This window comes from Hylobates moloch, unplaced genomic scaffold (assembly GCF_009828535.3).
Source record: "Hylobates moloch isolate HMO894 unplaced genomic scaffold, HMol_V3 SCAFFOLD_1, whole genome shotgun sequence".
Taxonomy (NCBI): Eukaryota; Metazoa; Chordata; class Mammalia; order Primates; family Hylobatidae; genus Hylobates; species Hylobates moloch.
In genome coordinates this window covers 51,432,174-51,456,449 of record NW_026652276.1, presented here as the reverse complement: position 1 = coordinate 51,456,449, position 24,276 = coordinate 51,432,174, and the positions used below count along the sequence as shown (strand labels likewise).

At 36.9% G+C, this 24,276-nt stretch overlaps 1 protein-coding gene across 3 annotated transcripts in view; it reads left to right on the top strand.

Moving 5' to 3' along the window:
- The first annotated feature begins 538 nt into the window (after positions 1-538).
- The window catches only part of GLS (glutaminase), an 84,244-nt gene continuing 60,506 nt past the window's right edge, over positions 539-24,276 (top strand). For all 3 annotated transcript variants that reach the window (XM_032755121.2, XM_032755122.2, XM_032755123.2), the window contains exons 1-5: positions 539-1,164; positions 15,513-15,609; positions 15,964-16,085; positions 20,956-21,085; positions 22,349-22,428. In XM_032755121.2, the coding sequence (XP_032611012.1) occupies positions 779-1,164; positions 15,513-15,609; positions 15,964-16,085; positions 20,956-21,085; positions 22,349-22,428 (815 nt within the window). In that variant the 5' untranslated portion in view covers positions 539-778. The remainder of the gene's footprint in view (positions 1,165-15,512; positions 15,610-15,963; positions 16,086-20,955; positions 21,086-22,348; positions 22,429-24,276) is intronic.

The following is a 24,276-nucleotide window of genomic DNA, read 5'->3' as shown; positions in this document are numbered from 1 at the left end:
AGTTTCAAGCAAATGTTACATTTGGGAGAGGGATGAAGCTTGTCCGGGGCTGCTCTCGGAGGAGACGCCAGACGCCCTGACCTGGCGGCCAGATGCGAGCTGGGACCGGCTGAACTCCGACAGCCCGGCCAGACTCAGCCCCTCCAAACCTGCTGACCTCACTGCCCTCGGCTGCGGGGGATCTCGCCCATGAGTCTCCCCAACAGCTCGAATCCCCGGAGTGGAGGGGCCCACCGCTTCATCAATGCGAGAACCCAGAGCCCCTAGTACCCAACCAGGCTAGCCTCGGAGTTGGCACGGCGTGCAGAAAGTGGCTACTGAGCAGCCGTGCCTGGCTCATCCGCTTTACACGTCAGTTTGACTCCTCTCCCCGCCCCCCACCAATCCCCCGCCCTACTCTCCGCGCACCGAGAGCCGAGAGAAATTTGACTGCCCTAATCGCCAATCAAAAGAGAGGTTGAGGATTTGAGCCAATCGGAGCGGGCGAAAGGGGCGGGCCGTCGGCGAGCGCCGAAGGTCTCTAGCCCTCCCCTGCGCTTTAGCCTCAGTGCGGAGCCTTAGGCGGTGCGAAGAGAACCGGTCGCGGCAATCCTACGGGGGAGCAGCAGCAGCAGTACCCGCATCCGCTGCGGGAGTCCAAGCCGGAACCACACCCACGTAGCTGCCCTTTCCTCTTGTCATCTCACCACCCCACCACAGACCGCGTTCCCCGAGGAAGCCGGCCGCCCACGCCTGGAGCATCCTCCCCCGTTGAGCGGGCGCTGACGGACCCGGCGGCATGATGCGGCTGCGAGGCTCAGCGATGCTGCGGGACTTGCTCCTGCGGTCGCCTGCCGGCATGAGCGCGACTCTGCGGCGGGCACAGCCCCTGGTCACCCTGTGCCGGCGTCCCCGAGGCGGCGGACGGCCGGCCGCGGGCCCGGCTGCCGCCGCGCGACTCCACCCGTGGTGGGGCGGGGGCGGCTGGCCGGCGGAGCCCTTCGCGCGGGGCCTGTCCAGCTCTCCCTCGGAGATCTTGCAGGAGCTGGGCAAGGGAAGCACGCATCCGCAGCCCGGTGTGTCGCCACCCGCTGCCCCGGCGGCGCCCGGCCCCAAGGACGGCCCCGGGGAGACGGACGCGTTTGGCAACAGCGAGGGCAAAGAGCTGGTGGCCTCAGGTGAAAAGTGAGTGTCTCCGCGAGGCGCAGGAGGCCTCGTTCCGCTCGGGGCCCGGGCTCGGGCTGTGTGGGGCCCTGCGGTGGGGCGGGATAGGAGCCGAGGTTCTAGAAAAGAGAAAGAAAGAGGTGCCGGTCGGCCTGCGCCGTCTGCGCCATGTGATTAGGCCCGGCCCCGCCCGCGCCTTCCCCGCCCGCGCCCCTCCGCCAGGCTCCCACTTCCCTTCTCCGTCCCCGGCGGGGGTCGCCCGGGTGGGGCCGCGGTGGGGCCTTGATGGGCTCGTCTGGCGTCCCCAGCGCCAGAGAGGCCGCTCCCCTGCCCGCGCCGCATGCTCAGCTCCCTGGCTCGCGCTGCAGCGCCTGGCCGCCCGCCCCAGCCATTCGTGGGCGATGCCGCACGAACATCTCCACTGAGTGACATTTAGGAGTTGGGCGTTCAGCAGAGCGTTTACCTTCCTGACTCGTCGCTTTTCCTGGCTCGTTTCCGCTCTGCTTGCTCTCCCTTGGTTTCTGCCATCATCCGGTTGGAAGCCAGATGTGACAGAGAGCTCTATATTTCTGGAGTGGCTACCTCAGGCATGTGTAGAGCCATCTGGGGCACCGGAAACAATGTTTCAGAAGTGAGATTAGGAGGAATCGGGTCATGTGGCCGAGAAGATGGGGCACGCAGTATAGACCACCTGTTTGCATTAGGGACCAGCTTTGGCTTGTCAGGTCTTCCGTGAGATGGGGAGATTTTTAGAAATAAAAGTTAAATAGCCAAGATGAAATGTGACATAATGCACTAACTCAGAAATCTGAGTTAAGTAGGTTTTGTGACTTAATTGTGATAGGATGTTGACTCATCCTGTACGTGTACAGCACAGTAGTTTAGTCTTAAAGCAACATTGGTTTTTCTTAATATGCAAAGCAGTCTCCTAAATATTTTTGTCTTGTGGAATACAAATGGACCACTTTGTTTTCCCAAAATGGGTAAAAATTTACTGGTCTGCTTTCATTATACCTTACTCTTTTTCTGGCTTTGTACGCTGACACTGTAACCTGTTTTGCTTCCCTTTTATTTCTGCTGCTATTTCCAGCTCTAGAGTTCCTTAAGTCAAACTGAAAGTGAGAACATTGTTAAAATTTCAATCTCACACCTGCTTGATGTTTTCCTGTAATTGAAGTTGGGAACTTTCCTAAAGTTCTTCTCCCAGACTGAAAAAGATTATTTGAAAAAAATCACTTGATGATGGGCGAAATTTGTGGTGGTTTGTGATCTTGGTTTTGTGCCACAAAATAGCGTCCTGACTACGGACAGGTTATTTAATATCTTGGGTTACATGACTTAAATCCTTTCCAGTTCTAAAAAGCTATACTTCTGTTAAATTTGTACTTCTCTCATGTTTTAGGGACTAGAATGCTATTTACTCTCGTCTGGGACTCACTTTTATTTTAACATCATCCGGTTTACCAAGCAAGTAACGAGTTTACATACAAGTGCCCAAGGTACAGAATTGCAAAATGCAGTCACCACCATTTAAAAGTTAAAGGCTACAAGATGGGAACTGCATTCTAGTAAAATTATCTCTTCAGGTCTGTGTCTCTGCAGTGGCTCTAGTGCCTCTCTTTTTTTTCCTCTTGTCAAATAGGAAATTGAGCTGCTTCTGTGATTTACTTGTCCAGAAGTTTCTGGTTTCATTGCCTTTTTAATAAGAAGTCACCTTTTAGCAATGGCCTCAAGGTTGTGAAGAAAGTATTTTAATTTGGTTAAAGTTTCTATTTCCTGAATGATCTGGTTTCCAAATGTAGCTTTCCCTCTTTGGCTCCTTTCATTTTGCCTTTATGTGACAAACATTTCTCTTATCCTGGCACATAAGCTCCCAGTTGATCCTGTTATCCTTTCTAATGCTTAGCCTGCAAAGCATAGGTCATCCCTCAATCAGCAGTCCACCTGGTATGCTAGCACTCACTCAGGACTGTGCCAGATTTTATGTAGTATTATTAAAACAAATAACTATGAGAAAATTAAATTAACATTTTGTAAAACGCTTAGAACAATATTTGGCGTGTGTTAAATGACACATAACTATTTATTAAATAAATGAGAAAAAAATTGCTTCTTCATTATTGTAAAGTCTGTTAAAGAGATTTGTCTTTGAATTTCAGGCTTGCACATGAAGGTTTTTAATTTTTTCGGTTTCCACAGAAATGTTTATCTTGAGAAATTGCTATACATCTGTCTTATATGAAACTATGTGAGTTGCACTGTTTACCTTTTGCTCTGCTGATAAATAAGTTCAGAGTAAATTTAATGCTTAACCACACCAATTTCATCAGTTCACATGGCTGGGATATCTGCGTTTCCTCCTTTCCTTGGTCCTGAGTTTATATTTTATTTACTTTATATTCTGGAAGGAGGCGGGATATAAGCAAGTTACTTTACCTTTTTTTCACAAACTCTTTGAACTAATGTTACCTTAGACTATGCTGTCTCAATTACACAACTTTAGTGTGGTTTAGGATACGAACGTCTTAACATCATATAGAAAAATTTAATGATCTTTGCTCAGTTTTCTCTTTAGTGATCTTGTTTAATTTTGTTATGGTTCATTCTGTCATCTTGAAAACCAACTTTGCTTGCCTCTCTTCATTTTCAAAATTGTTCTCTCTTCTTTCCTAGTTCTTTCTGGATTTCCTCACTGGGTAAACCCTGAGGCTGAGGCCTTTGCCCCTTTCCCACTTGTCTGCCTTCTCAACAGCATATCCCTTCTTTCAGCTTTGACTCTCATCTTTGTGTAGGTAGTACTTCACCTCTTAATCTAAAGCTCTGTTCTTACATTTGTCGCCACATATTCAATGACTTCAGATTTTAAGTCTGTACCCCAATATTCATTCTTTTCTCCAATTCAACCTATTTTGCATACTGTTATGAGATTAATTTTAGAGTTTTAATTTGAAAATATCACTCTCCTTCCAGAAAACCAACAGGAACTGGAATGAGCATTATATTAAAGTCACAAACTATGTTATGGTTTATGCCAGCACTTGCCCATATGGACATTTTTATCATACTTTTCTCTGTCAAGCTGGTTATACTTATTTCCGTAAAGTCCAGAAGTATGTATCCTATCTTAGTGAAGGGTCCCTAGGAAGAGTCAGAGGGATAGAGGTAAGGGGCATTATTAAGTTTTTTTATTTGGACATTTATTTTTTAATGAGAAAGGAAAAGAGATACATAACAGAAATTGGGCTGGAAAAATACCAGCATATGTATGCTGTTAGAAAATAGATAATTCATACAGGATGCAATATTGAAAGTATTCTGTTAAAACAACAATGAGGTCAGTTTCCCCTTGTCAGATTGGCAGATGTTAAATCAAGTGATTGGGAAATAGGAACTTTAGCATTGCTAGTAGAAGTATAAATTATTAGTTCGATTACTTTAGGCAGTTTGGTAGTTTCTGTTAAAAACTGCATACCTGTGAGGTGGTAGTTGGATGTTTGCACATCTACATGAAGTCGTGATATTCAGAAATATTTGTAATTACACAAATAAGCATACTTTAAAATATATTTATATTTAAAAGTAAAAGTGCAAGCAAAAATGATTTCAGCTAGCTTTAGATAGTATGGATTTATGTTTTGATAGTTCAGCTTTATGTCTTGATAGTTCATATGTTTAGTAGATGGAAAATGAAGGGCAAAGAAAATCATCGAGGTGTATACTCTGAAAATTGAATTTTTTTTTTTTTTTGAGATGGAGTCTCGCTCTGTCACCCAGGCTGGAGTGCAGTGGTGTGACCTCAGTTCACTGCAACCTCCGCCTCCCGGGTTCAAGCCATTCTCCTGCCTCAGCCTCCCGAGTAGCTGGGATTACAGGCGCCTGCCACCACGCCTGGCTAATTTTTGTGTTTTTAGTAGAGATGGGGTTTCACCATGTTGGCTGGGCTGGTCTCGAACTCCTGACCTCAGATGATCCACCCGCTTTGGCCACCCAAAGTGCTGGGATTACAGGCGTGAGCTACCGCGCCCAGCCTGAACATTGAATTTCAAAGTAAGATGAAATGCTTATGAATTTCAGCAAACATTGAATTGGGTAGATTGAACAATACTAGTAAGGAAGTTGAGTTAGTATTTGGCAGATATAAATATTAAGTTTTAGAACTGAATGACAAAACCTCTGTTAAAATAGGGGCACATGTTTTTGTGATCCTTCAGTATTGCATTTGGTTTTAATTTTAAAAGTTAACATATTTATAATTCACTTAAGCTGAAATCAAGGTGGAAAGTATGTTTAATTTTTTCCTTTGGGCTTCTCAGGCAGCCCCTTATTTTTGATTTCTTCATTATTAAAATTTTTTTCTAGGTGATGATTATGAGTGAGTTTTAGTTTTTTGTTTTTTTAATTTTATTTTTATTTATTTATTTATTTTTGAGGTGTAGTCTCACTCTGTTACCCAGGTTGGAATGCAGTGGTGTGATCTCAGCTCACTGTAACCTCTGCCTCCCGGGTTCAAGTGGTTCTCCTGCCTCAGCCTCCCATGTAGCTGGGACTACAGGCACATGCCACCACACCTGGCTAATTTTTGTATTTTTAGTAAGATGGGATTTTACCATGTCAGCCAGGATGGTCTCGACCTCCTGACCTTGTGATCTGCCTGCTTCAGCCTCCCAAATTGCTGGGATTACAGGCGTGAGCCACTGCACCCAGCCCAGTTTTTTGTTTTTTTAAAAGCAAGTGAAAAAGGTACCAATAACTGTATGTCATAACATTTTTGTGGCCTAATATTTATATTGAAATGTGCATCAATTAGTCATTGATAACTATGTCCATGATCTGTAATTAAAAAACTCATGCTGTTAATTTATAATTTTATTAATATTTGGATGAAATTCACTGAAAGAACAAGAATTAGATTCTGAGGGGTTTAGTCTCCTGGAGTTTTAGCTGCGTGTTTCCAGACCTTACTCTTTTATAGAGAAGTCTGCCTACCTCAAAGTCGGCTAATCCATGAAATGACAACCAAATAGAATTCGGCCTTTTTTATGAGGCAATATGTAGGCCAGCTAAAAGGGAGGGGGGCACTATTTTAGTCCAAAGATAAATGTCACTTTGAAAGAAATTTGCTGAAGATATTTGTGGGTTTCTTTGAGTTTTAAAAAGTTGTTTAAAAGAAATCAGGCTGGGCGTGGTGGCTCATGCCCGTAATCCCAGCACTTTGGGAGGCCAAGGCAGGTGGATCACTTGAGGTCAGGAGCTCGAGACCAGCCTGGCCAACATGGTGAAACCCTGTCTCTACTAAAAATACAAAAATTAGCCAGGCGTGGTGGCGGGCGCCTGTAATCCCAGCTACTTGGGAGGCTGAGGCGGGAGAATCGCTTGAACCCAGGAGGTGGAGGTTGCAGTGAGCCAAGATCGTGCCACTGCACTCCAGCCTGGGTGACGGAGCGATACTCTTCTCTCAAAAAAAAAAAAAAAAAAAGATAATAGTAAAAGGCTGTACTACTTTCTTCTTGTGATATTTGAAATGAAGAAAAATTATGACTATATAAACTGAAAGCCTAATTATAGAATTTGTGTGAGGGAGCTCAGTCATGTTAAATCCTATATAAATTAAGGTTATATTTTATAGTTGCCTGTCTGTGCCTTTTCATCTTGAAGTCATTTGCTAGTAAGAGAAATGCTTAAGAAAGCTGAATAAACAGATGTATTTATAAAAAGTTATTAATTACTAATATCTCTAAGTGAGGTACGTAGCTTTCACATAGAGATACTGTTACTACAGTTTTACCCTGAAATCTACTCAGGTGCAAAATTGCTTTGGTTATGAAACATATTACTTGTGAGTGATCACTGCACTTAGTGATTTTCTGACCCCCTACAACGTAGTAGAAGCAAAATGTTACCGGCCGGGCGCGGTGGCTCACGCTTGTAATCCCAGCACTTTGGGAGGCCGAGGCGGGTGGATCATGAGGTCAGGAGATCGAGACCACGGTGAAACCCCGTCTCTACTAAAAATACAAAAAAAAAAATTAGCCGGGCGTGGTGCCGGGCGCCTGTAGTCCCAGCTACTCGGAGAGGCTGAGGCAGGAGAATGGCGTGAACCCGGGAGGCGGAGCTTGCAGTGAGCCGAGATTGCGCCACTGCACTCCAGCCTGGGTGAGAGTGAGACTCCGTCTCAAAAAAAAAAAAAAAAAAAAAAAGAAGCAAAATGTTAATGTACCTTGACTTCCATTTGGAAGTGTCCTCTGCTTGATATGTAAATTCATTATAAAGAAATGTTTATAGTAAAAGCATTACTTTCGAAACATGGAACTGTAGATGTTGCATAATGAATAAAACTGATAGCTTTCAGGATTAAGAAATATATTTTTTGCCTATTTATTTCTGGCACAGGCTTCTAAAAAAGATTTTTAAAATTGTCTTCTTGATGAGGATATTTTGAGTGACATAGACACGTCCTTCCATTTTTGATGGGGTTGTAAACTTTCTGAAGAGCAATTTTTAAGCTCTATGAGGAACTTAAAAAGTATTCATACCTTTTTAGGAATCTAAGTTCACAAAATAAACTGAAGTATTAGAAAGATTTATTTCCTAATATTTTTGATACAGTGTTCCGCATACTAGAGAAAAATGGAGAAAAACTCATGTTTAACATTAGTGGGATAGTTAAGTAAATTATGGTACATTCATATGAGAGTCTCTTATTTAGTCATTTGAAATGTTTGCAGATACTTTTTGGGATATAAGGTAATGTTAGGCCAAAAGTTAGAATACAGAATTTTCTATGCAGTATGATCTCAAGCTATTTTAAAAAGCTCAGAAAAAGTAATAGAAGGAAATAAGCCAAAATGACATTAGCAGTTGTGGTTTATGAGAATGGGCATTGTTTTTCCTGCCTCCTTTTGTTACTTTTAAGATTTCCCCCCATTATAAGTGGGAAACGTCTAAAACAGTAAAAAACAATCCATAGTTTTGAAAATCAAAGGAACCACATCTGTTAAATTTTACACTTGTAAATCTCTACTGCCTACTCTTCTAATATCCTGATTCTGGTTGTATAAGAATAGTAAGCACCATTACACTGAAAGAAAAGTATGAAAATAGGTTATGTATGAATTTGCACAGCTCATGTTTATCAGGATTGTCTAATCATATTCACTGGTACCCTCAAACATCAAACTTTAAAAATTTTAAACTATTCTTGATATAAGTCTCCCTAGTAAATGTTACATATTTCTCTGCCATATTAAAACATTGTAATGAATAGAGTTTAACATTTCTTGTTCAACTTATGTGTATTTTAAGGATGCATTATTATACTGCACTGTAATACAGTGATGCTGTAAGACAAGTGCTGGCACACTTTCCCTGAAAAGCCAAATGGTAAATATTTTCAGCTTTTGGGGTTCTCTAGTCACTACTACAACTACTCAGTTCAGTGGTGGTAGCAAAATAGCCACAAACAATAGGTAAATAGATGTGGCAGTGTTCCAGTAAAACTTTATTTACAAAAAGAGGAGGTCCCTGCTGTAGTTTGCCTACCCCTACACTAAAATATATTTATTGGTAAGTTCTCTCATGCCTTGATTGGTTCTGCTTTAACCAGTACTCTTAAGGGTGGGTTTGTTCTTTTGTGGATTTTTGTATCTTGTATCAGTTGACTGTTCTTCATGTCTCTAGCAATCCTCCTTCACTCTTACCTTCTGTATCCAGTTCTGCTTAGCTTTTTCAAAAAATTGTGGTAAAATACACATAACAAAATTTACCATTTTAACCATTTTTAAGTTCCCTAGTTCAGTGGCATTAAATACTTCCGTTAGTTTTAGAACCCAGATGAATATGCTAATGTGTAAAATAAAAGTATGTAAGTCGTGAGTGAATAAAGTTTATGATCTCACTTTAGTGTAGTGATTTGGAGGACATGTATTTTTAGCAATTCAAAAACTGAGAATTAGGCTTGGAAGTAACTTTAAAGAACATTTAATTCCAGCTCATTTTACATATTATATAAGCTGCCCACAGATATTAAATGACCTAAACAAGTTCAGACAGTATTAGGACTTGTTTTGATTTTTCTTTTTTTCATCTATTAGCAGCGAACTAATTCAATTTATAGAGTTAATTTTTTTTAGATTCAGGATTATAGGAGATCTTACAAACCCTTCTCCCCAGCTGCTGCTTTCTTCTCTTCTGTTACATACTCCCTATAGGTTGTTGTTATTCATCTCTACCTGAATACTGCCTTCACAAGGGAGTGAACTCCCTTAGAAGGCAGCCCATTCCATTTTCATAGCTGTTTCATTTTTCCTTATATGTGGCTGAAGTTTTTCATTAACTTCTACCTGTATATTTTAGTTATTCTGAACAAGTCGTCTATAGTGGTATCAAAGTGATTGCAGTGACAGAATTCATATAGTATCTGTATTATTCCATGTAGACTGATATATTAAAGGATACTTGGCTGAAGAAATGAGTTATTGGAAAAACTAACAGAGTTGGATGTTATAGACTTGATCTCCCCAGATCCTAGTCTTCCCGCCTGAGACAGCCAGACTGCCTTTTGGGTCAAACTTCTGGAGTTGTGCAAACATATGGGCAGATTACCATGAGCTGACAGGGACAGCCTGACCATTTCCTCAGATAAAGTGGCTTTTGTGCTTTTTACTTTGGTGTGCTTTTAAATGAATTTGTGCTATAAAGTCCGGTCAACACAGCAGCCCTAATTGAATATAATCTCATCTTTGCTTTGACAGGATGCAGTTTTATCAAGGCAGACCAATTTAGTTCTCTTATTTGCATTTTGGTTAGAAATTTATTATTGTTCAAGAATTACAGATATTATTCCTAAAATACAGTGCTAACCACTGAGAGCATGAGGTGGCAGAGCAGGAAGAGTCTGGAACTGGGAACAAAGGACGAGCTTTGTAGGACTAATTCTGGTCCAGCCACTTAAGATTTATGTGACATTGGACACGCTGCTTGACTTTGACACTCTTAAAATTTTTTTTCAATTTAAAATTTAAATTAAAAATTTTTTTTTTTTTTAGAAATGGAATCTTGCTGTGTCACCCAGGCTGGAGTACATTGGTGCCATTATAGCTCACTGCAGCCTTGAACTCCTGGGCTCAAGCAATCCTCTTGCCTCAGTCTCCCAAGTAGCTGGGACTGTAGGTGCATGCTGCCACACTCTTCTAGGACTCTCTTTATCTGTACACTGGGGACAATTAACCCACCTTAATTTACCTCATAGGGTTTTAATATGATAGAAAGTGAGAGTCCTTTTTAGCAGTAAAGCCTTAAAAGATGTAAGTTTTTATTTTTAAATTCCACCAATGATTAGCCTTGGGGCAAAATCACTTGGATGATAAGTAGAATTTGTCAATTTGTTAGACTTAACATTCATTCTAATATGCTGTTTTACTATATGGTCAGCCACCATCAATTCAACTTTCCATCTAACAGGTTTATTAATCTGCCAGTTTGCTGGTGTTGATAGACAGTTGTTATCAGTCAGCTCACTATAAATTCAAAATGATACACTGATTTTAAAACAACCCTAAATATCATCTGAAGGATCATTATTCTTAAATGAAGGCCTAAAGACTAGCAAATCCTTTGTATTGTGTTATTATTAGGCCTCATTTTTTTGAATCCCACTTGAAAAGGAAAGGTAGTTTTTCATTGTCTCATAGGTTTACCATACTATACTATGTGTTTTAAGAGTTATGCAAAAAAGATATTAAGAAAGACTTGACCCCAGCCTTGAAGCTTTATAATTTGGGGAGGTTGGGTAATATGAAATGTTATTTAGCAAAATAAAACCGTACAGTTGGTTTCAATTATTTTCCTCTGTTCATTTTGTAGTTCTTAGTAAGGATTTTTTTTTTATTTTCTTCCTTTCATTTGATAGTTTTTTATTTATAAGATTTTTGAACTGATAAAGATGAGTTTGCCTTGTTGCTCCTAATTACAGATTAGAAACCTTCTTGATTTCCCCTACCCATTAAGGCAAAAATAAATACTTCATCTATACTTGCTAATAAAATACTTTTTGAAAAACACTTCTACCATAGTATTTGTCTCATGGCTTTAGTCGCATTTCTCCTAGACCACAACCTTACTTTAGGGATCTTTATCGCTGTTGCTTGGCATATAGTAAGTAGTACAAGAAAAGGACAAAACTTAGTGATACCAGAGAATGCTAAAGAGTATAGAGAATCTGGGCCGGGCGCGGTGGCTCACGCCTGTAATCCCAGCACTTTGGGAGGCCAAGGCGGGCGGATCACGAGGTCAGGAGATCGAGACCATCCTGGCTAACACGGTGAAACCCCGTCTCTACTAAAAATACAAAAAATTAGCCGGGCGAGGTGGCGGGCGCCTGTAGTCCCAGCTACTCAGGAGGCTGAGGCAGGAGAATGGCGTGAACCCTGGGGGGCGGAGCCTGCAGTGAGCCAAGATCGCGCCACTGCACTCCAACCTGGGCGACAGCGAGACTCCGTCTCAACAAAAAAAAAAAAAAAAAAAAAAAAAAGTATAGAGAATCTGGTGGGGGCAAAGTCCTGTGAAACAATTGAAATGATCATTGATAGCTTAAAGATTTAGGGAGAGGAAGGTTTTAAACAGAAGGCATGATAGTTTAAAAAAAAAAAAAAAAGATGAGATAGCACTTATTTACAAGTCAATGAGTCTAGTCAATTACATTAGGGAATTATAAGGATTAAGTTAGGCATAAATAGTGTAAAGCTAATTTATAGAGAGCTGCATACCAGACTGAGGAGTATGAATTCCCCCTTTGGTATGGGGAAACTAATTTGGTCAGTGGGGTAAGCAAAGACAGTTCCTCTTTTCATGTTGCAGAAGTTGGCCCTGCATTTAAACTTAATGTAGATTTTGGAAGGTAGTCTCCTCATTTACCAGAAGATACATATATATCTTCTGAATATATATATATATATCTTCTGAATATATGTATTCAGAAGATATATATATATTCACAATATATATATTCTCAACACTAAAAAATTAAGTATTCATATAATAGCCTATAGGTAGAAACAGGCACCTTAATTCACACATTCTGTGCTCTAGCTGTTTTTTGTTCTTTATAAACACTAAGTGAATGCTTACTTTCATCCCTTTGGTCTGTTTGCCAGAAATCTTTTTCTGTTGCCATACTTCCAGCTCTTACCCATCTTTCAGGTTTAGCTCAAATTCCACCTCATCTAAAAAAAGCTTGACCTTATTAGACCATAGCGAAGTAGTTTTCCAAAGTCTGGATGTCATAGATCCATTCTTGTAATTCCTCATTTTGTGTACATGTCTCCTACTTCTTCTAGACTGTAAATGATGTCTAACATGATGTCATACATGGCATGGGATTTTTCTTTTTCATTAAGAAATTATTTTTTAATACAGTTAAAGGCTAAAGTAGGGGAAGGAATGGGTAAAAGAAGAAACAATATGATGGTAAAATGATCTTAAAGGCAGCATTTAGAAAGGAAATGAGAGAGAGACAGTATAAGTTGGAGAAGAAGTAAAAAGGTGAGAAATAAGGATGTTGCTTCAGATTATCTTCTGTTATATCCTATTTGAATTGCTGAATATCATAACCATTTTATGTTTTTCTCTTCAAGGGAATCTGGAGGATTCATTTGGGTTATTAATAATAAGATTTGAAAGACTACTATAATCCTATTTGTCATTAAAACTTAAATACTTTTCTCAAGGATTTCCTAGTTACTATATAGTTACTGAAAGCTATAGTTTTTAGCTTTTGAATTTTAATGAAAAATACATTATTGTGAAGAATTACCAGAAAGAATTAATTTAGGGAGAGAAAAGGGGGGGTTAAGGCATGAATGATCTTGAGTAGTTTCTGCCTTGTAGAAAGTTTGAGGAGAATATTTGAATATGTTTGTTCACCAGACTGTTGAAGCGAATTCATTCTCAGATCAAAATCTGAGGTTTCAAATGCTCAGATAGGTAGTAATTTCTTTTTATCAGTTTTGACAGCTTATTTTATGAGCTTATTTTTTAGGGCTGGCTTAAATTCCTTCCCCTATAGATAAAAATTAGTTTCTCGTTTAAAAGCAAGTAAGCATTTATCTTTTTTTGCTAGCTGTGGCAATAACATGGTCATTTTAATTTTTTTGCACTATGTGCCATAAGCTAAAAAAGTGTATATTTTACGTTATTTACATAGCTTTTAGGCAAAGCAAATACCATTTACTGGTGTGATAAATACATAGAAAGCTTATTCTGCAGTTTTTTAAAGTGACAAACTACCACTATCTCAAGTTTATTTGACCAACCATTTGCTGTAAATAATTGGTATGTTATTATCCACTGATTTTTTGACAGCTGGTTCAGTTTTTCTTTGAATATTAGGTGGTGAGTATTGTTAAGCTGTGTTTAATGGTATTAGATCAGGATAAGACCTAGAAAACTTGTTTGTACCTTATAAAAGTAATAACAAGCTAGTAAGTTAGAGAGCCAGTATAATGTAGTAGTAGTTTGGATTCAGAAAAATCCATCTTTGCCATTGTGTAACCTTGGAAAGCTTCTTAACCTCTGAGCCTCTGTTTCCTAATCTGTGAAATGGGGACAGAGGTAGTCATTTTTTTGAACAAATAACAAATTTGTTGAGCTTCTAGTATGTACCAGAAATCATACTATATTTTGGATAACAATAGTACCTCTGTCATAAGATCCTTGGAGGATTAAGTTAGAATGCATGTAAAACACTTAGCACAGTGTGTAGAACAGAAGTAAGTGATCAATATATTGTAGTTATCATTACTAAAACATCCCAAATGTATTTTTTTTGGAGACGGAGTCTCGCTCTGTTACCCATGCTGGAGTGTGGTGGCGCGATCTTGGCTCACTGCAACCTCCACCTCCTGGGTTCAAGCCATTCTCCTGCCTCAGCCTCCCAAGTAGTCGGGATTCAGGTGCCTGCCACAACATCTGGCTAGTTTTTCTATTTTTAGTGGAGATGGGGTTTCACCGTGTGTTGGCCAGGCTGATCTCGAACTCCTGACCTCAAGTGATCCTCTTGCCTCAGCCTCCCAAAGTGCTGAGATTATAGGCGTGAGCCACAGCGCCCAGCTTCAAATGCATTTTTAAAGGTTGTCTAAGAGCAAAAACAGTTTCAGGGAATAATTATATATCAGGATATGTCATTAAATATTTTAATGATAAAGCTATGTGTTTTTAAAAAACATTTGTGTGACATTCAGTGTTTAAAAGTTTGGTTAATCATAGCATCTTAGTGTTACACTAGTTTAGTTAATTAAGATTTTTAATGCATACTTATTGATAACGTTTTCCTTTTAATAGTCTTTATGATTTGTAGAATTTGATGTATACAGTCTTGCCTTGTCCTTCTGTATATGTGAAGAGATTGGTTCCAGGACCCCCACAGCTCAAGTCTCATATGTAAAATGGCATATTTGCCTATAACCTACATATACCCTCCCATATATTTTAAATCATCTCTAGATTACTTATAATACCTAATAAAATGTAAATGCTACGTAAATTGGTCAATATATCTTTTGAATGTATGGTTTTTTTTTCTGAATATTTTTTATCCGTGTTAGTTGAATCTATGGATGCAAAGGGCTGACTAGGATATGTAAACCTAGATCACTTTAGAAATAATAACTACAACTACTGTCAGTAGAGTCTTTACCCTCTGCCAGGCATGTTCTAAAGATATTGAATGTATTGAGTCAACTGATCCTCACCACAACCCTATGAGGGAGGCACTGTTATCCCCTTTCCCAGATGAGGGAACTGGATCACAGGAAGGTTAATTAATTTACCCAAGGTTACACAACTATAGTATTACAGCCAGGATTCAAGAACTTGTGCACTTGATCTTAACTACTGTCCAGTAGTTAACTGCTATCTCTGCCAGATTTTATAATCAGTTTAACTATTTGAATAATACGTAAATATAGTCATCATATTTAGAAAACCCCCAAAACAACTGAACAGAGTGTTGAGTCTTACTGGAACGTTTGCTGAGCTCTGCAATTTGTATTGGGTGATTGTACTGGACTGTATAGGAAGGCATTGCCATAACGGATGGCTGGGCATTATTAGCACAACTAGAGTTGATGATCAGGGTTTCAAAACCTGGGATTAAAAAATATGTGTTAATGATTTTTTTTTTTTTACTTATTTTTCAGTGTGGTTTATAGTGGTACTGATTTGATTTTGGTAAATCAACATTTATTATGACTGTAGTCGTGAGTATATCAGCTCAGCTGTAGTCTAGTTCAGTGGTTATTTAATAATGGATTTAGTTAAAAATCCATTAGAATGTTCATACAAGGATTAATTTTGTATTCTTTCTACCTCTTTAGTAAAATAAAACAGGGTCTGTTACCTAGCTTGGAAGATTTGCTGTTCTATACAATTGCAGAAGGACAAGAGAAAATACCTGTTCATAAATTTATTACAGTAAGTTTTTATATTTTTCTATCTTAACTTAAAAAAATCAGTAATAATAAATATATACAGTATTATTGAAATATAGTCTTAAAGGTGGTCTGACATGTAGATTCTGACTGACACTATTTCTCTTATTATGTTTTCAAATTTTTATCATGCTCATTTCAAGGTAATCAGTGAAAGAAAAAGAAAGAAACAATGAGAAACTTGTCCAGAAAGTGGGTAATAGTGACACTAAGATGCCATATTCATGTTCAAGTGTTGGGTAGAAGTTTTATATACAGGAATAAAATCTTATAGTTGGTATAAGCATATACATTATTTGCACTATATATTTACAAACTCTTATTTTTTTAAAAACAGGCACTCAAATCTACAGGATTGCGAACATCTGATCCCAGGTTGAAAGAGTGTATGGATATGTTAAGATTAACTCTTCAAACAACATCAGATGGTGTCATGCTAGACAAAGATCTTTTTAAAAAGTAAAAGTTTCTGCCAAACCTTTAATGGTGATTTGCTATGCTATATGGTGATTCTGCTTTTAAAACAAAATTGTATCTTTGAAGGCCACTGCTTCCTGTGTAATGGAAAAAGGGGATTTATAAACATCATTTGTTTGAAGAACTTGGTACACATTAGGGTCTATAATACACCGGGCTAAGAGTATTCTTTCTTTAAATCTGTTCTAAGCAAATTTAGCCACCGATGTTTCCAGTTTATAGTACTGGGAGATTGCATTCAGTTTGAGTAGAGCACATCCTTTGTCCTGTCATTGCTTATATTGATCCCCAATTCATCTGCATGACTTGCACACTTTCTGAGCATGGTCTCTAGTTCTTTTCCACAAGGTGATTTAGGTGACATCATAAAATGAGAGGGATTCAGACAGACCTGTGTTCCTCACATTTACATACCTGCATTGTCTGCTCCTCTCCTCTCTTGAGACATATTAATACATAGGCTTTTGGCTATTTTCATTTTCTTCAAAACAGTAAAGAACTAAAGGCAACTTTGGAGATTAAAGCCTTGATTTGGTTGAATGAAAATTTTTACTTTGATGTTCTTGTATTTGCATATATTTATTATTTATATTCATTAATGTGTTTCTGTTAGTTTGATTACTTAAAGATTTAATGGACATGTGTGTAATGGATCCCAAAGAATCAAATAGTATTTTAAACTACTACTGTTTAAGTAGAAACTAGTATAAAACTGTAAATACTACTATAAGACATTGGCTTTTTCCAGACGTGGATCCAAAAAATTTCTGCATCTACTTTGAAAGTTTGTTATGTATGGATGTATTTACTTTTATCTTCTTTTGGGGGTTGGGTGATTTGTTCTAGATGTCTCTTGGAGTATTAAGTCATCTGAAGGTATAAGTATTTAACTGTGGTTCTCTGAAGTTTCCTGGCATGCTGTGAAGCACTGCTGACAGCTTGGGATTCTTTTCTTTTCACCAAGAGGTTCTTGTTTCTGTTAACTTAGCTGACCTTAAAGTGTAGACTTTAGGTCTGTGTTGCAGTTGGTATTAGGACTTTTGACTCTCCAGAACCTGCTTTTTAAGAGACAGAAAAACATCATTTCTAAATTTATTTGTGTCTTTGCGGTAAGGATTATTTTTCGTGTTCATGAACTGTCTGCACAATATTCTGATTAAAGTGCTTTCTGCGAGCATTATTTTGTTGTATCTGTGAATGAAGTTGTTAGAGTAATGGTAGGTAGATCTGTTGATAATCAGTAGGGGAACTGCTTTGGAATTTTAAGTGGAAGCAGTATTTTACACTTTTTTTTTTTTTTTTTTTTAGAGACGGAGTCTTACTCTGTCGCCCAGGCCGGAGTGCAGTGACATGATCTTGGCTTACTGCAACCTCTGCCTCCTGGGTTCAAGTGATTCTCCCACCTCAATTCCCAAGTATCTGGGATTACAGGCACCCGCCACCATGCCTGGCTTTTTTGTATTTTTAGTGAGACCAGGTTTCACCATGTTGGCCAGGCTGGTCTCGAACTCCTGACCTCAGGTGATCCGTCCGCCTCGGCCTCCCAAAGTTACACGCTTTTAATACTTGAAAAAATATTTATGTTTTATAAACATGTTGCTGTGTTTAAATATGAAATTAAAAACAATTTAAATCCTCTGATTATTAAGCCAGGGAACTGCAAACATTAAATTTTCTGCCTGCAGTTATATTAAGAGATAGTAATTATTGTTTTAAACACTAATCCAATTTTTAAAAATCTATGCTTGTAATACAGGCAGTTTCCAACTTGACAAATGTTTTATGGTCTATATGAGCAACCAGTAGAAAAGTACAAGTCTATAGGCATAATTATTTCTCTCTTTATTCTTAGAATGAGGTGATTCAAAACCTCCAACTATTAACCTTTTAATAGCTTTCAGTCACCTGGAAAGGTGATTGCTTCAGAGATGTTCTTTTCTCTGTTTTCAAATATAAGAAGTTATTTAGTTAGTGTTGCCAGAAATAAACTTCTCCCTTCCATGCAGCTAGGGAGGAGATGTTAAAACATGGGATTCATTTTTCCCCAGAGAAATAATTTATAAAGGTGGGTAGGTTTGGTTGAAGCAATATGTTAATATTTTACCTAAAATACATTGTAGATTAATATTTTTAGACTTTTTCAGTAATCTGAGAAACAACTATTATGTGTGACTTTTTTTTAACTTGGGAAAATACGTTCTAAGCATACTTTTTGGAGTAAAACCTGTTCGAAAGTTGGAGACTGCCTGTACCCAGCTTCATAGTCAATTGTTTTTAATGCTGGTAAATCGTAAAACTAATAGAAGTAAAAATATTTGTGTTGAAAACTAATCCTTTATTTATTCATGCATTTTTAACTTTATAGGTATTAAAACTTTCTTTGTATGATCATAATTTTTTGATCTTTTTGTTTTGCAAGAAAGTGAATGGTAGCCTTTCATTTGTATGTTCGATTTTCTTAAAAATTTCATCTTATATTATTTTACAAATGAAAAATTATTTGTGAGAAATGTTTTATAAATCATTGTGCATTAGTTTTTAGTTATAAACACTTAAGGAAAGAAAATGATTATTCCCGGCTTACAGATAAGAAAACTGAACAAAGGACAGAGATAGATATAACTTGATGAAAAGCGTAAGCACCTCCTCAGAGTTCATTTTATATGACTTCTAATTTCCTAGTTAGACTCATGGTATCTATATTAAAATAACTCCCAAGAAAAACCTTAACTGTTTGGAATGGTGATCAGTATGCAGTTAGATACTCTTCTGAGAGGCAAAATTGGCTTTGTCAGCCTGTTAATATACCAGTGAAGGCTGTTGGAACAGCTTTACCAGCACCTTCTGCTAGAGCAGAACATTGATAAAGTTTCACTGAGTGTGTAATTTTGTTAATTATAAATACTTTTTTTTTTTTGAGATGGAGTTTTGCTCTTGTTCCCCAGGCTGGAGTGCAATGGCGCGATCTTGGCTCACCGCTACCTCCTCCTCCCAGGTTCAGGCAATTCTCCTGCCTCAGCCTCCTGAGTAGCTGGGATTGCAGGCATGCACCACCACGCCCGGCTAATTTTGTATTTTTAGTAGAGACAGGGTTTCACCATGTTGGCCAGGCTGGTCTCGAGCTCCTGACCTCAAGTGATCTGCCCGCCTTGGCCTCCCAAAGTGCTGGGATTACAGGCGTGAACCACTGTGCCTGGCTAATTATAAATCCTTTTAAAGTTGCTGATTAAAATAGTTAAATGGTAGTAGGTTAATAATTTAAATTTGTTCAGCAGCTTTCATTTTTGCATTTATAACTTCTTGAAAAATGAGGAAGTACATTTGATTTGTTGTAGATATAAATACTGGTTTAAGATCAGGAATTCTATTTTTCTTTCCTCTGAGAAAGGTGTTCTTTGATGTACATCTCTTGCAACTCTGATACTTCCAAGTTGGATTTTAGAAGCTATTTGAAACATTAGAAATATTAAAACAATGGTAATACTTTTGAGATTAACATTGAAACTGTCTGAAAATGATCGTTTATTGAAGTAAATATTTCTTAGCTCTGGGATGTCAATACTATATAAGTTATGGAAATTAGGACTATAATTTTTTTAATGTTGTGATGGGATCCTTATGACTGAAACAATAGTCATTTCTATTAGAATTTTATTTTTAAACTGTGCTAATTTTATATTGAACAAATGAGTATATATTGTTCTGAATTCTTATTAATAGTTAAACTGTGAAACTTGGCTTTTAACTCTAATTTGGTTTCATCTAGAACAACTTGAATTAAAATATTGAGATTTAAAAATTTCTCATTTACTACAGACTAAACAAGAAATACTGAGAGTATCTTATTCTTAGGATTTATTACAGTTGGTATTATGGCTTAACACCATGTTTAGCAAGTCTTCCTTTATTAATTAAATATTAATTAAATATTCTATTACTGCATTATAGAGACTTAAGCTCAGAATATACGATTGGCTGTAATCTATTTGCAAAACTTTTTAAAGGCTACATTAATATACTGATTTTCTGGCTTAAATTCTTTTTAGCAAAAAGCAGAATACAGTTCAAATTACTAGATTTCAGAATATCATGCTCTCCCATCCACTTGGTTTACTGTGTTTTTAAAATACTTTTTTAACAGTGAAACATTTTTATTCTGCATTGTATTTACATATCTTACATTAAATAGAATATTGTAATATAACATTTTTGGTGACTCAAATAATATAAAATTAATTATTACACTACATATGAAATTTTATTTCAAATTATACATTATTTTTACAAGCATATCAACAGACATTTCATTTAAGACATAAATTAATCTGACTAAACAAGGTTGATATAATTAAGGAAAAATATGTTAAAATGCAAAATGTTTAATTTTTAAATGAAATGCTAGTAATAGTTATATAAGAACTAAGAGATGTATTTCTGAGATTACTTGATAAATAAACAAGATCTCAACCTTGGCAGTCTGAATTTTGTTAACCAGATGTCATCATGCTGAATGTTTACCAACTCTGAGTAAGAAGCTTGTTTCAGATGGTCTTCATACTTAAACCTGGTGGAATGCCTTTTCTTATTAAACCTGGTGGAACGCCTTCTCTTTTAATTTGTGACACAATTTTAGGCACATCCAGATTAATCTCTTACATGTTCAACAGCTTACGAGCAACTACTTGAAAGACTGCTAGAAGGAAAGATAATATAGAAAGCATAATTTATGGAATTTAGTTGTATAAAATGATAAATTCACTATTTAAACAATGTCCTAATTATTACTGTTATTACCAAGTTCTGATATTTGAAATGTACCCAGTTTATTAATTATTTTTCTTACATTCTACAGATGTGTTCAGAGCAACATTGTTTTGTTGACACAAGCCTTTAGAAGAAAGTTTGTCATTCCTGACTTTATGTCTTTTACCTCACACATTGATGAGTTATACGAAAGTGCTAAAAAGCAGTCTGGAGGAAAGGTAATGCTTTTGATGTACATATTTTCATAACCCAATCACTTAATAAATTCAGCTTAATTTGAGGTCTAGAGAGTAAATTGTGTAGTTGCGTTTTGCTAAAGAAAACACTTTAGCTTTGCTTAAGAAATTTAAGTGAAGCCATTGGATTTAGTGTTTTTACAATATTTTAAATATTTAACTTTGTTATTCTGGTTAAAGAGAAATCTAAGGGTAAGAATTTTTTATTTTCAGATGATGGTGATGGATTTTAAATTTTTAATTTAAAAAATCTTATTCAGAATTTCTGCAGATCTGATATCCTTCAGTATTACATGAAATGTTTCTAGTTTTTAAAATCCTGTAAATAATACTAGGAACTATTTGATTTTCATATAGAAAGTTTTCATTTTCTTTTGTTTTAGCTTTGGGTAGCTTTAGTATAATCCAGTTGGCCCTTGAACAAAGCAGGGGTTAGGGATGCCAACCCCACATGCAGTCAAAAATCTGAGTATAACTTTTGGCTCCCTTAAAACTTAACTACTTATAACTACTGTTATAAGCCTTACCGCTAATGTAAATAGTCCATTAACACATTTCGTATATTTATTATATGCCAAATTCTTACAATAAAGATAAAAAATGGTATTGAGAAGATCATAAGGAAAAATATTTACTATTTATTAAGTGGAAGTGGATCACCATGAAAGTTTTCATTGTCATCATCTTCATGTTTAGACTGAAGAAGAAGAGAAGGGATTGGTCTTGTGTCTTGGGGGTGGCGGAGGCAGAAAAGAATCTGCATATAATTGCACTGTTTGAAGTTTAAATCCATGTTCAAGATTCAAGTGTATAACAACTTCAGTGTACTTATTACTTATTTTTAAATACTTGATTCCTAACGTCTTAGTGAAACCCTACTAGCACCCATGACCCTGATTAAATAAATTTACTTTTTTCCTGCTTAAAAAAAAAAAAAAGTCCAAGTTCCTCTGCTAGACTCTCCTGCTAAACATGAGAAAGAAAGAATGCATTAGAAAGAAAGAACGCATTGGAAAACAATAATAGAGACTGAGAGAAGTCACTTTAGATCTCATAATTCTCAAGTCTGTTTTGCCTTTGGTTTTCATGAGCATTGTTACAGAAGATAGACTATGAAGCCACTGAGTGTCGTAAAATAACTAGTCATTGGTAGAAGGTAAAATGAGATAAGAAATTTGTTGGTGGAAGAAAATATATTATTTGTTAATATTATATCTATTCATTTCTTTCCAATGTTTTGGATAGGTTGCAGATTATATTCCTCAACTGGCCAAATTCAGTCCCGATTTGTGGGGTGTGTCTGTTTGTACAGTAGATGGACAGAGGTAAGTTTATTTCAAATTCATGAAAACCAACTCTAAGCCTTAACTTTTGTATAATGGTGAGAATGACATGGAGAAGATCATCTTTTATAATGGAAATTAGTCCTAACAGGACATAATTTCAAAAGGTAAATAAATTTAGATTTTAATGTAATTTTTAAAAACAACTGAAACAGTAACATATTAAGTTTTATGAGACATCTATTTTATTCACAGTTGTAGTCTCGTTTTTTGAATATTATTCAAATACGTGCAGTTACCAATTTGTTTCAGAAAAGCAGACTTGTCAAAACATGACACTATTTTCTAATGAACTGACCACTAATAAAATTAGTCCCTATTTCTCAACTTAACATTGGTAACCCATCTGTCGTCGTCTTTGTTCCTCGTGTTCCTGATAAAATTAGCATGAGAATTAAGACAGTGCAACATAACGTATCCCAAAGTTAAAAGTCAGTTGCAAAACATGTAGGATTTCATGAAGTCCATGAAAGCAGCATTTGGGAATTGCTTACATTGTAGGCACAGCTGCTGACAGATGAGGAACTTGCAGAATTATAAAAAGGATAGTGATGTGAGGGCACTTTAAAGAGAATGATTTGATTTAAAAATCAAAAAATTAAGAGAGGCCCTTGGAAAATGGTAAAGTCATAGCATATTTTTTCAAGAGTGACCGTGTTCATTGTGCTGGGAATTAGACATAAAGTTTATTATCATCTTATAATTTGGTTTTATTAGAAAATTATGCCAAAGAGAAAAATCAGTATTCTTTTTTCACTCATTTAAAGACTTAGCTCAGAGATACATTCCTTTGTTTTTTGTTTTTTATTAAAGTCTGTTTTATCAAAATATAACTTACATAAGATGTACAACTTGTAAGTGAACACAGCTTGAAAAGTTTATATCAGAGTTGTACTTTTACCTAAATTTTGTTAAAACTACTAAAAGCCATTTAACCTAGTAATTTTAGATTTTACTTTTCAAGATAATGTTGCAATTAAAAACTTTTCTTCCTTTTATGAAAATTTGATCTTTTATGTTGCCCAGGCTAGTTTTGACCTCTTGGCCTCAAGTGATCTTCCTGCCTTGGCATCCCAAAGTGATGGGATTATAGGCATGAGCCCCTGCCCCCAGCCAAAAATTTGTGACTCGTAAGAACCTTCATTTTAGGTGATTTTAATTTTTTTTTTTTACTGATTATCCTCAAGTACTTACAGTAAAAAATATATGAGTTAGCCCATTCATTTTGAAAGTAAGGAATCTGAGGCCCGTAGTTGACATGATATTGGCAAAGGTGAAATGAACACCTAGGCCTCTTAACTTCTAGTCTATTTTTTCTTTCATTATTATATGCCTTTATCCTCATTTGGGTCTATAAAATGTACTGAGCAGTCACCATGTGTTGAATTAAATGTTGTATGCTATGAAGGGACACAATGAAATGAAAAGGCATGGTGGCTTTATCCCATGAAGCTAATTCCAGTAGGGAATGGTATTCCTGTTTTTGCATTTTAGGAAATAGTTTATCAAGTAATGGAAGTCTTTGAATTTGAAGGAAATTATTATCATGTAATATTGAATATGATTTTTCTCTTCTTAAACATTCTGTATGTCTCTTAGTTTTTTTATCTAGAGAATTTTATCTAGAGAATTCAGAAAGTTGACTTCAGAACTAGAACATATGTATTTTTAAATCCAAAGGTAATAAGACAAGCTCTTAATCGTTTTTTAGAATGATTGTCAAGTTTGAAGTTATAATCTTATATAGTATAACGATATAGTTTAAGGTTATAGTTACACATGAATAAATTTGATAGGAAAAATATTCTTTTGGTATTTATACATATATAT